This window comes from Panthera uncia, chromosome A2 (assembly GCF_023721935.1).
Source record: "Panthera uncia isolate 11264 chromosome A2, Puncia_PCG_1.0, whole genome shotgun sequence".
Taxonomy (NCBI): domain Eukaryota; kingdom Metazoa; phylum Chordata; class Mammalia; order Carnivora; family Felidae; genus Panthera; species Panthera uncia.
In genome coordinates, this window is record NC_064816.1 from 100,352,664 (window position 1) to 100,365,833 (window position 13,170).

The window sequence follows — 13,170 nt, forward strand, 5'->3', positions numbered from 1 at the left end:
GGAGTATGGTTGAGGGGCCCATGATAAAACTCTATCATTTAAATATAAATGGAAGTCATGTATACATGCATTTTACATAAGTTAGTTTATCTCTAAGGTTCTTTAAAATATTAAGACTAAGTAATATAATGATGTTTAAAAGTTCCAGAAATTCTAACTCTTGTTCTGTGAAACTTTAAGTGATTAACTTGAGAAGTGCCTGGTACTATGTAGTCACTCAAATTTCTAATGAACCAATCAGTTAAGATATTTTTTAAAATTTTTATTGATTTATTTTTGAGAGAGAGAGAGAGGCAGAGAGGGAGAGAGAGGAAGAGAGGAAGAAGAGAGAGAGGGAGCGGGAGAGCGGCAGAGAGAGAGGGGTACAGAGGATCCCAAAGGATCCCTGTGGACAACAGAGAGAACCTGACACAGGGCTTCAATCCACAAACCGCGAAATCATGACCTGAGCTGAAGGCAGACGCTTAACCAAGACTGAGCCACCCGGGCACCGCCCCCCGCCCCTGATCAATTAAAATTATCAAGAGTGTTCTGGCAGTGAATAGAAAATGTATGATTTGGTTTTTGAATGATTTAAAATCTCAGGGCGCCTGGATGCTCAGTCGATTAAGTGTCTGACTCTTGATTTCAGCTTAGGTCATGATCTCATGGTTTGTGTGTTTGAGCCCCACATTAGGCTCTGCGCTGACAATGCTGAGCTTATTTGGGATTCTCTCTCCCTTTCTCTCTTCCCCTCCCATGTGCATGTGTGCTCTCTGCTCTTTCCCTTTCTCTATTAAAATAAATAAATTTTAAAAAATCTGTTGCTACATTGACACCATCTAAGATTTCACACAAAAAATAAATATACGTATTTCATATCATGCTCTTAGGACAAATGCCCTCAAACATATTGATATATCACTAGGAATTATATCTCATAGCATGTATCAGATGGGTTAACATTTATGTGACTCCCAAGGTATACACTAAGATCTGATTTTTGAATATGGTTATGAGACAGTCAGGGACCTTGGGAACAAGCCCATATGCACCTGGGACACTCCCTGCGGCATGTGACAGTTTTCCCTGCAGAGCAAGCAGGGACCAAGAAGAAAGCCCAGATTGGTTTAAAATCACCTGAGATGGAATAGCCCCCAAATTCTACCTTCTTTCAGCTTTTCCACTCTTCTTAATGTGAAAAAACTTGCCCAGAGGTGGAGACTTAACTTGCAAGTGAAACACACAACGTACAAAGAAGCAAGTTTTGTCAACTGCACCTGCGTGTCTGCTTTCCTAGGATTCGTGGCCCCTACATGGTTAAGCATATTATTGCTTTCCCACCTCAACTCCTTTAAAACTTTCCCTGGCTGTTGTTCTGAGACCTTTGCATGCCTGACACCTGCAGAGATTGTGTCTCCCCTTTGGCTGCAGCTGCTGCCCCAATAAATCCATGCCTGTGCCTTTAAATTTTGGGTCCAGCCTTGTTTCTACTGTCGCTGGGTCCAATAACCCAAGCCTGGTATAACAGGTCTATCATTTTTCAGTACAAAGTTTGCTACTGCAAAGACTTCCAGACATAAAAGAACTGTGCCTTAAGGTTATTAAGACATTAAAAAATGGTGACCACATGGGAAATGACCTACAATAATATAATTAAACTGGGGAAGTCAAACTGTTTTATCAGTATAACTGATAACGTGCGCCACAGATGGACAGCACAGATAAAACAGAAATGCCCCCAGGCCACTATTGAACAGGAGATTAGTGTCTTTGCACTGCATACATGTGGGGGTCAATTCTATGTTTAAACTGAAGGCAGAAAGAGACTTTTTCTTGAAAGCCATTTTTCTACCATCCATCTAGAAAGCCAGTTTAGCTGAGAGAAGGCAGTGGTCATAGAGACTAATTTAGAGTGTGCCTCAAAAAGAACACCAAAGTTAGAGTATTCCACCAACACCATCAGAACTGATAGAACATACAGAAGCAAAGTAGTAATTTGCAAAGAAATCAGGCGACAGAGATTCAATTTCCCTGGACTTCACTTTGAGTAAATATATTGGTAAATACTAAAGTATCCCACTGGACATCTATCACAGATCAGGTTTAATGAGAAAGACATGATGTTGGACGGACACAAGGAGCTAAACTGGAGCCTTTTACTTAGTTAAGGGTCTTAGATTCTCCCACAATCCCCATGAAGTTCAGTGTTGTCTGGAATCTTTTTCCTATATGTGCTTTCCTTCTAGAATACAGTACTACATTCTTCATGCTTTGAATTGACAACGATGCTAAGGTAGGAAGTCTATTGCCTTTGGACAATTTCTATTATTTTTGTACTTTTACTTTTTTAAGTGATCATTTCTGTGAGATTCATAAGATATGAATTCATAAGGTTTTTTTTTCTAAAAATTAGGTCAACTGTTAACTGGCTTACTGACATTCTCCTGCATCTAATTAACAGATCTGGATAAAAGTGAGAATATACAAAAGTCATTCTGAAAACTCAAAGGTCATGTTAAAAACAAATGATTATCTTGGTGATTCACTAGGCATGATAATTTAAAGTGTGAGCAAACACTTATAAGCTACATTCCAGGAGAAATGTATTTTTAAAAGTTGTCTTCAATTTTACATTTTAATGACTAATTATGATCTTTTACATTATCATATCATCTCAGAATGGCCAGTGCATTTACATTTTTCCTGGTATCTAATTTACAGTACCTATGTTACTGATACAGAGAATAAAATATTCAGTCACTCTTACACATGTATCTCAAAGTGTACCTATTATAAATAATAAATTCTTTTTTCTTTTGCAGTTGTTTTTCTAAATACATTGAATATATTAAGGTTAGGGATGCATTAACCTGAGTACATTAACCTAAAAAATACTTATGCCTAGGGTTTCAGTGTTATGGAGTCTTTGGACCAATTATCACTAGACTTTGGTCAATGAAGGAGGAATTATCAGACCAGATGGAAAATAAAAGGAAACAGTTTTTGGAAACTTCTCTGTGGGGAGAAGTTTAAGAGATTCCAATAAATGTGTCACCAATGATACTTTGATGGAATGGAGATGGTCCTATTAGATCATGTTGTTTTCTAAACCATATAATAAAACTGGAAGAGTGCTGCTCTAATAGAAGCTATTTCAGCAGGGTTGGAAGGTAACTGCCTTGTCCCTATCTCCTAGCAACTCCTCTTTCTCAGGTCACCTCCATGAAGAAGGTGGGAGGATCATTGTCCAGTGTTTGCAAATATATGGCATCTGTGATTCAGGCTGACCCACTGTAAACTAGTCTCAGTCCAATATAAAAAGACAGATGTATTAAAATAAAGGAATAATGGAGAAATATTGCTCAAGGACTACTATATTAAGACTTAGAACCAAAGAATTTACTACATACTCTGGTCAAAGATGGCCACTCTTCACAACCTTTGGCAACTCAAGTATTATCACTGTGTTTGATTTAGAAAACTAAAGTGGGCACAGTTAATTAAGAGTAGGTGCATTTTTCTTTTCTTCTTTTTCTTTTCTGTACCCCCCCTCCCAACCCCCCCACTTTTTGGCTAATTTCAACACAATGAGGAATAAACAACAGCGATTTGAGTTTTCACTAATTATGGCTTTCAGTCTTTCTTTTCTGCCACTTAATGACATTTCAGGCATATTGTAAATTTCTCCAGTTTGGTTATTAGAAGCCTGTCTAGTTTATAACTTTGTCAGAATAAATTCAAATCTCCTCTCTTCCTCCCTCTTTTTCCACACACAGACTTGTGGTGGGTCATTGGGCCTATTCAAGGATTTGTGATCAGTACCAAGAGAGGTTTTTGGCACTGTAAGGTTTCCTTGACACCAACTTTGGGGATTTAGTTGCCAACTTCTGGACAACAAGACAAATGCCTTTGAATGTCCTGTTACACGTAAATAATATACATACAGCATGGTGCCCCCCAAATGTTCCATTTACAGCACACTTCTGTAAACCTTTATGTCCCTCCATTCTGATCCATGTTCATTTTACCTCCACCCCCCAAGACAGACAGCAAACACGTAACACCAAAGAAAAATTGGATTACCATGACTGTTACATCTGGACGTTTCCACGAGCCTGCCATTTTGGTCGTAGCATGCCATTGCTTGGTAACGATACCCTTGACCACATTCCTTGATATCTCCTTGTGCTTTCATTCCCAGCAACACTTCCACTTTCCCCTCTGGTAAAATGCAGTCTGACCAGTTCCCCACAGGCTGTGCATTATACTTGTCACAAGGACAATACTGAGTCTCAATCAGGGGGTACAAATGAGAATTTTTACATTTTTCCTTCTTTTTACTTTTTCCTGTGAAGAAATTTAAGTTGGAAAATATCATTATTAATTTCAAGCATCCCTAATTTTCCTCCTTCCCTAAAGTTCCTTTCTCCATTTTTAACCATATTCAACAGTAGCCTATTAATGAAAGCTATTTTCTCACTCCACAGTGCTTGCTCTGTAGCCTGTTATTAGTCCTGAGTGCTTTGCATAGTAAATTTTTTCTTATTTTCTCATTTCAAAATAGCCATTTCACAAAAGGCATTAACTGTTGTGCTGAATTTTATACTCTTTGATTAAAATCCTTTCAAATGCTCATGTGCTTTCAGTGAAGGTAATTGTATAAATCACTCCTTTACGTTAGGTGCCAAAATATGAAACGGAGAGAGAGTCACTGCACTGGACTGCACAGCTTTTTTGTTAATTCCAAATAGATACTATGGTTATGTAGGATTACAATTCAGAAAATGAGATTTTGATATTTACTTTTCTAGTCATTACCTTGCATCTTTCATCGTTACTGAAGAGTAATCATTTTTGCATACTTGGTGATTACTGTAGTAAATAATATTCAATAATATTCACAGTGAAGATATTTAGTGTCAGAATAAAAATACTAGAAATGGTTTGCATGTAAATCTAAATAAATTCCCTTTTAAAATAAAAAAAAAATATGAGCTTGGGAAATGGCATATTATTTTAACATAATCACATTTCTATTAAATATTTATTACATTATGTCATATATAATATGACATATCACATCATATATCATAATACTATTTAATTATATCACACATAATTGCCTATGTCATACATACATTTATCCCTAACTTTCGTAAGGAATCTTACGTAGTTTTCAACACTCTTCGTTAGGACAGGTGGTTCACTTTATAACTTTTAAATTCTGAACAGTTTACTGGCACCAATATTTTCAGGTTTCTTTTTGCCACTGACAGTATTTTGGAATGCACCAGGTTTAGCTCAGTATGATAGCTCCTGTTCTTCCTCATTATATTACTGCTTTTTGTCATTGTGACTGCCTTTTAAGATGCAGTTTTCAGATACAGAATTAATGTCATATTCCTCTTCTAGGATAAGAAAGATAATCAGGCTCTGACAGTGAGAATGGGTAAAGAAAACGAAGTGGCAACCTTTCCTTTTGTTCTCCAAGCACTTCACAATCTGTAGGCAATCCACCAAAAGTACCGTTTAAACCAAAAAAATAATCTCCCTATTGTATAGGAAGACAGTTCAATTTTCAAGGTTACCTTTTCTTTCCACTAAAAGTACACAGCATGTCTGTAACTGCCAACTTACATTAAAATACACACACGAATCCACTGGCATATTAAGTATCAGTATTCCAGCAGTAAGGCACAGCCACGCATTTTCCAAATACATTGTCAGAACTCTCTTGGTCTAACTTTAAATGTATTTTCTAACTTAACACGTGTTGGCTTTTGCATCCCAATTATTCTTACCAACAATAGCACGCTTTCTGGTCCTAACTGCACCGCAGTCTCCATTGCATGAGGAAAACTTGGACCAGCTGGTAAACTGACAGTCATCTTGGCAGGGGATCTGGCAGGCTTGGGTGAGAGCTGGCACGGGTCCCGCATACCAGAGGCATTCATGGATGCCAGCCTGTCCTCCATCTTGCTTTCGACAAGTAATAGCTAAAGGAAAAGCATAAAGCTGTTTAAAATAAGTCTGAATATGTTTAATTATCCTACAATTTAAGAGTTAACCTGACATTTCCTCATGCAGTCAGAGGAATCCTCTTTTAATTCTGGTAGTGGTGTTTCTAATAATCACAGTAGTCATTAAATTGATCCTTTAGGTTTTTTGTTGTTATTGTTGCTGTTGTTGTTTAAATAACAGTCCTCAGTGGTTTCTGTGACACAAAAAAGCATGTGTGTGTGTGTGCACACACACACACATACACACACACAGACATTTAGCAGTCTTTATTAGATGCTATTAAGGATTTCGAGTCCTTATATTTAGAACTTAATTATTTAAGAGACAAATGGGTTCTGATAATAGTTTATGTTACACACAGGCTATTCACAGAGGTACAGGGAGACACCATTTAACTCCAATAATTGTTTTTATATCATTGGTTTCTCTAGGATTTCTATACAGAAGGGTCTTAGTGGCAGCAAATTGGAAGGTTTGGGTGAGGAGTGGATGCTTATGGAACTCATCCTGTAGCTGCATTTGCATGGAAATCATGTACTTTTACGACACTGGAAGTTTGCTGGGATGGCTCTGGAGTGGTTAATAGGGAGAGGGGGCAGTGTCCCAGTCCCTCATCTCCTCAGTCTACAAGTTTTTCACATGCATGAATATCAACCAAGGATTCAAAAATAAAAAACTTTTGGCAATCTTAATCTCTCAAGTCATAACTGACATTTCTACAATTACATATATGCCCTAAAAATGGTCAAATAATTTTAATTCATATGTATTATTTCCTCCAAGGTACTGTCCTACTGGATTTTTAAAATCACATCATATTTTATTGTTTATTGAACATAGCTGTAAAATAGCTTTAAGGTATCAAGTTCTTAAGGAAAAAGAGCAAGTGATGTTTTAAAGCCCCCTTTCTCTGTCATTTTCTCCCATTGGTTTTAAAAATATTTTATTCATTTATTGAGGAAGTAGACAAAACATTTAGATGGTCCTACAGGTGACCTCCTTGAACTAGCTTACATGGCCCCAGTCAAACTGATTTGGTGGCCCTTTTGGGTTTATGGATTAGGCTGGAACTTGATCTCTGCCCTGTTCAGGACTCTATTCATCATGAAACTAAGGTAAATAAGCCTGACATTTTGATCCTAAATTATAGTTAGGGCACAGAGCGTCCCAGGTTCGACAACACTCTCCAAATCTGTATTGTGAAACTTAACACCTAGTAGTGTGATGGTGTGTCTACAAGGATAGAATGGTTAGCAAGGGAAGACTTTCTCTGCGTAGGTGAATACAAGTTGTCACAACTGGTGCAGGAAAATGTACATAATTGTTCAAAAGTAGGTGAGCACTCATCTATTTCTTAGCATAGATACCTCTTCATGTAATGTGCACAACACTGAAAGGGCCAATTTGTATGAAGAGGACAGGGGTCCCTGAACTTTAAATACATGAAAACTTGGTAGAGTAAACAGTAGTGGCAGTTATGAAAGTTATGTGACAGGAGAAGGCAACAAGTGCCCCTAAGAGACTCTCACCAATGAGGCGAGGAGTTGTCTGGTGCTCTGTGTTTATCCTACTGGCCTTAGCAGTTCTCAAGTCAGGCTGAAGATTATAATCACCTGGATAGCTTCTGAGAAACGTCCATGCCCTTCCCAAACTCAAACATTCTGATTAATTGGTTGAGGACAGGGTCCTGGGCATGAGCATCTTTTTATCTTTTTAAAAAAAAGTTAATGTTTATTTCTTTTTGAAGGGCAGGGGAGGAGCAGAGAGAGAGGGAGACACAGAATCTGAAGCAGGCTCTAGTTTCTGAACTGTCAGCACAGAGCTCGATGTGGGGCTTGGACTTACGAGCTGTGAGATCATGACCTGAGCCAAAGTTACATGCTTAACCAATTGAGCCGCCCAGATGCCCCATGAGCATCTTTTTAAAAGCTCCTTGATTCAAATATGCAGTGGATCAAGACTGCCATTCTAGCAGGTGATGTATTTCCATGTGCATCAGAAACACCCGGAATACTATAAAAGTTGAAGATTCTCAGATTCATCCCAGAGGTCCTGAATGAAATTTCTTTGTATGGGGTCAAGGAACATGTATTTTTTTTTTTTTTCTCCAGGTCGCTTAGATGTTTCTTATGCATATTTAAATTTAAGACCCACTAGCTTGAGTAGTAAAGGCACAAGGAAAGGGTCTGGCTGAGATTTGGGGCTAAGACTGAAAGTGCTTTGGTACTCAATCACCCTGGTACTGTGCCAAGGTTGGGAAACAATGGCCTAGCATGAGCAAAAGACTAAGGGAGTGGAGTTCAAGGAGACTTGCACAAGGAGTGAACCAAAACAGCATCTACATAGTTTGGAAGAATGTTATCTGTGGATTTGCACTGGAGGAGTCCCCATGAAGTGGTATATTAATGATGTGACTTTGTAGTTTGCTGCCACGTGGATGCAGAGTTGATTCCTTAAATGCTGTAAGCTTAGTAATCTCTGACAGTTTGTTCCAACGATGCTTAAGAGGAAGGACTGACAAAAAGGACGATAGTAGACATTTTACTTATCAGGATATGCAGGAATCTCAAGAATGATTAATTTGGAACATAAGAGATTTGACCATATCAGAACTCTAAGCTGGAAAGATGTTCACACTGTTTATGATAAAAGAAAATTACAAAACTAAATTTGGATTCTTTGAAATAACACGACTTTTATCTTCTTACCCAATTTGACCCTCTGAAACAAAGACTTGAATAAAAATCTTTTGAGAAACTAAATTCCCTTAGGTTCTCCATTAAGCATCTCCTTCTAAGGTTCTCCCAGAAATTTTATTTCAGAATTGCTCTATTATCACCAAAAAAGTACCCCTCAAATAAAACCATTACCAACACAACTCCAGAAACAAACTAGTTTTTGTGCAGATCTACACTATTTGGATAAATCTGAAGTCCTTTTCCCCATATACCTTAAGTATTTCAATCAGTTGAAAAGAAAAAAAAATGTAAAATTTCCATATCTGTTCTCAGAAACCCATTCAGCATTCTGCTTCCCTTATCTGAGATTTTAGACAGTGTAATTTGAATGAATTACTCATGTAATGTTATCTAAACAAGTAGCAACAGCAATATTTGTACAATATATTGAAAATTTATCATACATCTCAACTTGCTTCTATTCTAACTTAGAGGAAACACAACAATTCAAGCACAGAAATGCAATCTGAAATGAACTTCCTGCTATTAGGGTGAGGAAAATACAAGTGTTTGGAAAGGAAACCATCTGGTCTCTCAGTTTTATAAACCTTAAAACTCATTTCTAAGATACTGAAACCAGGGTGGTTTTAACTGTAGAAAAGGATGTATCACATTAAACATGGTTTCCTAGCATACCAGGAAGCTACGTACACCCAGACAGTTGTATCTGAATTTACAGGTGTGGGGTGTGTATCTTGTGTATAATGATTATGCAAGTTCTCCTTTGGGCTGAGGTCTTGTTAGCAAAAATGGGCCAAAGTCCATGCTAATTCACCATGAAAGCTTCTCAGTGAGTTCAGCAAATATAAAAATGACTATTTTAAGGTAAAATTCTATATTTAACTCTATGTTTATTATACCCATTCATTTTATTTATAATTTTATTTTCTTTATATGAAGCACAGCAATTTTTACTTAAGTGTCATGGACAGGCTGCTTCCAGCAGGCTGAAAGCCTGAGAGACATCTGCGTGCCTGCCTTAGGCCAGGCAAGCTCAGCCCATCAATACTGAGGGAGTGATGGAAAGGTAAGTAAGTAAGAGTTTCTTCAACAAATAAATGCTCTGGAAAAAGGAGCTAGAACTGTTAGATTAAAAGCGATTCAACAACCAAATGCAAGGTGGAGACCTTTATGAACCCTGGTTTGAACAAACTGAACATTTTTGAGACAATGGGGGAAAAATAAGACATGGCCTTAATATAGATGATATTAAAAAACTATTGTTAACTTTGTTTAGTGTTACAATAATACTATTGTTATGTTAAAAATGATTTATGGATTATCTATATCTTATCTGGGAACTGCTATAAAATATTCCAGCAAAATCTTTGTAAGTGCGTGAGAAATGGCAGATGACCAAGAATGGCAACATGTTAGAAACTACTGAAGTGGAGTGAGTGAAGACTACACTAGCAGTGCTCATTATATTTAGTCTTACTATTTTTGTGTCTCTTTGAAACTTCTCATAAATTTAAATAAAAAAATTAATCAGTTGAATAAGTAAAGTCAATTTTAGAATGTTTTCATGTAGGTTGAATTTTGAGCCATGCTTTAAAGAGGAGAATAATCAAGGTTCCTGGAATGAAAGGGAATACATAACATTGGTTTGAGCTAAAAGGACACGGATATCTGTGTTATGCATATATGACTATGTAAATGGGATGTTACCGATGCAGCTGTGAATAAATCTAATAGAATTCTGAATGTAGTTGCTCATCTTCATTTCATTGAAGAGGAATGAAACTCCCTTATTATTCAGGATGCACAAAATAAAAAGGAGTTCTCTTGGTCTGTGGATTACCCTTCAGCAGGCAAGACCATGTCATTTCATTTGAATCATCAGAGTGAAATAAATTACTAGATCTAAAATGTGCACATAGAAGTTCATTACAGGAAACAGAAGAAGATCAATGCCCTGGTGCAGTGAAAGCTGCTGGATTATATGTAAACAAAGAGTTCAAGGAGCTATGAGATGTTATTTGGTAAATTGAGTAATATTAACATGGTTTACCTCACAACAGCGGCGTCTGGGCAGCATTAGAGACAGAACGTGTTCAGCTGATTGAATGATTAGAAGAGTGATTTTTTTTTTCCTATAGTGTTAGTGAAAAAAAAATGGCCAAAGTGAGAATGAATCATGTAGAAATGAAAAAGAAAAAGCTTAATGTGAGTGAAAGCTGGTTACCGAGAGACCTAATTGTGCTTAGAAATAAGACCAAACCCATAAATAATGCAAGAGGGCTCCAGTTGTTTACTAGGTGGCTGTAATGATCCTGGGCTTTCTCTGTGTAGAAGAGATTTTCACTGACAAGTCTGCCAAAATATTTTCTCATTACAACTCGTGAATAGAACTCCAGCAGAATGGAAAGAAATGTACTTTTTTTGGTATTGATCCCAAATAGTTACCAATGATTCCTCTGTCTCATTGAGGCTAATAATACATGGGAATGTATGTGAAAGTCCTTGAATGAGGACTTACTCGAAGTAATAATCAGCTCCCAATGGAGTAGGTCAGGAGAGGGACCTGAGAGGGGCTAACTAACTGCATCGCAACAAATGCAGCACTGAGCAACCATTGTAGACACATCACAGTATCAAGCTTATTTTATGAGCTATTTAAAAAAAATACACATGCTAATAATAATTTTATGATGGGGCTCTTGCAGAGATATAAAACAAAACCCAAATCCCCCAATCAACTAGGATGCTAATATTCATAAGAAATTAAACCAAAGCATTTAAATATAGAAATAATTCTAGAATTAAAAAAATAGTTTTGTAAATAAAAAGCACTCTAAGTGTATAAAAATATTGGGTGGTAAGTAATATGTATATCAACCAGAAATAGATTTTTTAAATCATATCTCCGCAAAATTTCTTTAAAAAAAAAGTTTATTTATTCATTTTGAGAGAGAGTATGTGTGTAGGAGGGGCACAGAGAGGGAGACAGCAGGAATCACAAGCAGGCTCTGCAGTGTCAGCTTGGGGAGCCCAATGCGGGTCTTGAATTCATGAACCTGTGACATCATGACCTGAGACAAAATTAAGAGTTGGACATTTAACTGACTGAAATGCCCAGGCACCCCATCTGCAAAATATCTTTAAAGCAAGTTCCTTTGTTCTTTAAGTTAGGTTGAGCTTTCCTTTTTCCTACCTAGTTCTTTTTCCACTTTCATTCTGTTTCTTCTCATTGCATAACAATCTCTGAAAATCAAGACATTAATGTGTAATGTAATCTGAGATAAATTAACCCAGATATTCTGGGCCTAACCTTGATAATGCCTCTAATATGTAATCTTTTAAAAAGAATAAAGTGGGCCAGAGTTGAAGTAAAGGGGTAATGCCCAGGGCATCAATATAGCTTAAGCCACTTGATTTAAGCACAATATTTAGCATATTTGTTCATAAAAAATAACTTCATTAGACTTTAGTTAAATACTTACATTTCACATTCTGCAAAATCATTTAGATTTAATTCTGGTAGAGGGAGAATTAGAACTTCCTCCCCCACCCCCACCCCGATTTTCCCTTTATAAACTTTTTAAGGACCAGGAAGGTCTCTGCCATATAAGGCATATTACTAAAGAGGTTTTTTTTGTGATCCATTTGAGAATACATCTGGAATCCTACTGGCTTCCACATAAAGGGAGTGACATCAGATCTTAGTGACAGGTCAACATTATAATGAACATTCCTTGGCAGGCAAGGATGCAGAGGGGGTGGGGGATTAGGATAGGCAGGCTCAACCCTGGGAATTATTAACCATATTTCCATCTAACCATTGTTCCATAGGAAGTACACTTGGTAGGAGACAGCATGAAGACCAACAAGGAGTTTGAACAAGAGCAAATCTGAGGTTATTTTTATGAAATCTCAGCATCTAACCTATGATACATTTGCATCATACTCTTGGTATAAATGTGTCATAAGATAATAAACACTGGAATAATACATATGCATTTTAAATAGTACTAATTAACACATCTCCTTAGGGCAGTTTAGAGAAAAAAATAAATTGTCCAAAATTGTCATTATTATGAGCCATGTATTTAATTTTGAATGCAAGTCTAATAGTAACTCTAGCTACAGCTATTATGGCTACGTTTCAACGGTATAGTCACTGACCAACTGGTAAAAGTTAGCCTTCTAAAGGTCATCCAAATGGCCAACATACGAGTAGAGAGAAGAGAGTAAAAGTTTACTGTTCTACTAAATGTTTATACACAAGTGACTCAAATAGTATAAAGCAAGGATAAGCTGTCTATTCACTTAAAGATTAGAATGTGAACATAATTTCATGTTACTTCTATTTTCTATATTGACAATATTATAGGAAAGATGCCCATTTCAAAGGCCCTCTAATTTCCCTATAACATTTAAGAATGATTTAATTTTTAAGGTAGACAAATATGGTCTATTCCTCCTTCAA

At 36.9% G+C, this 13,170-nt stretch overlaps 1 protein-coding gene across 1 annotated transcript in view; it reads right to left on the reverse strand.

The window, feature by feature from the left end:
* THSD7A (thrombospondin type 1 domain containing 7A) overlaps positions 1 to 13,170 on the reverse strand; it is a 439,517-nt gene that overhangs the window by 58,259 nt on the left and 368,088 nt on the right. Inside the window, exons 12-13 of the mRNA XM_049641551.1 lie at positions 5,784 to 5,978; positions 4,066 to 4,329 (exon numbers count right to left, since the gene is read on the reverse strand). Of these exons, the coding sequence (XP_049497508.1) occupies positions 4,066 to 4,329; positions 5,784 to 5,978 (459 nt within the window). The remainder of the gene's footprint in view (positions 1 to 4,065; positions 4,330 to 5,783; positions 5,979 to 13,170) is intronic.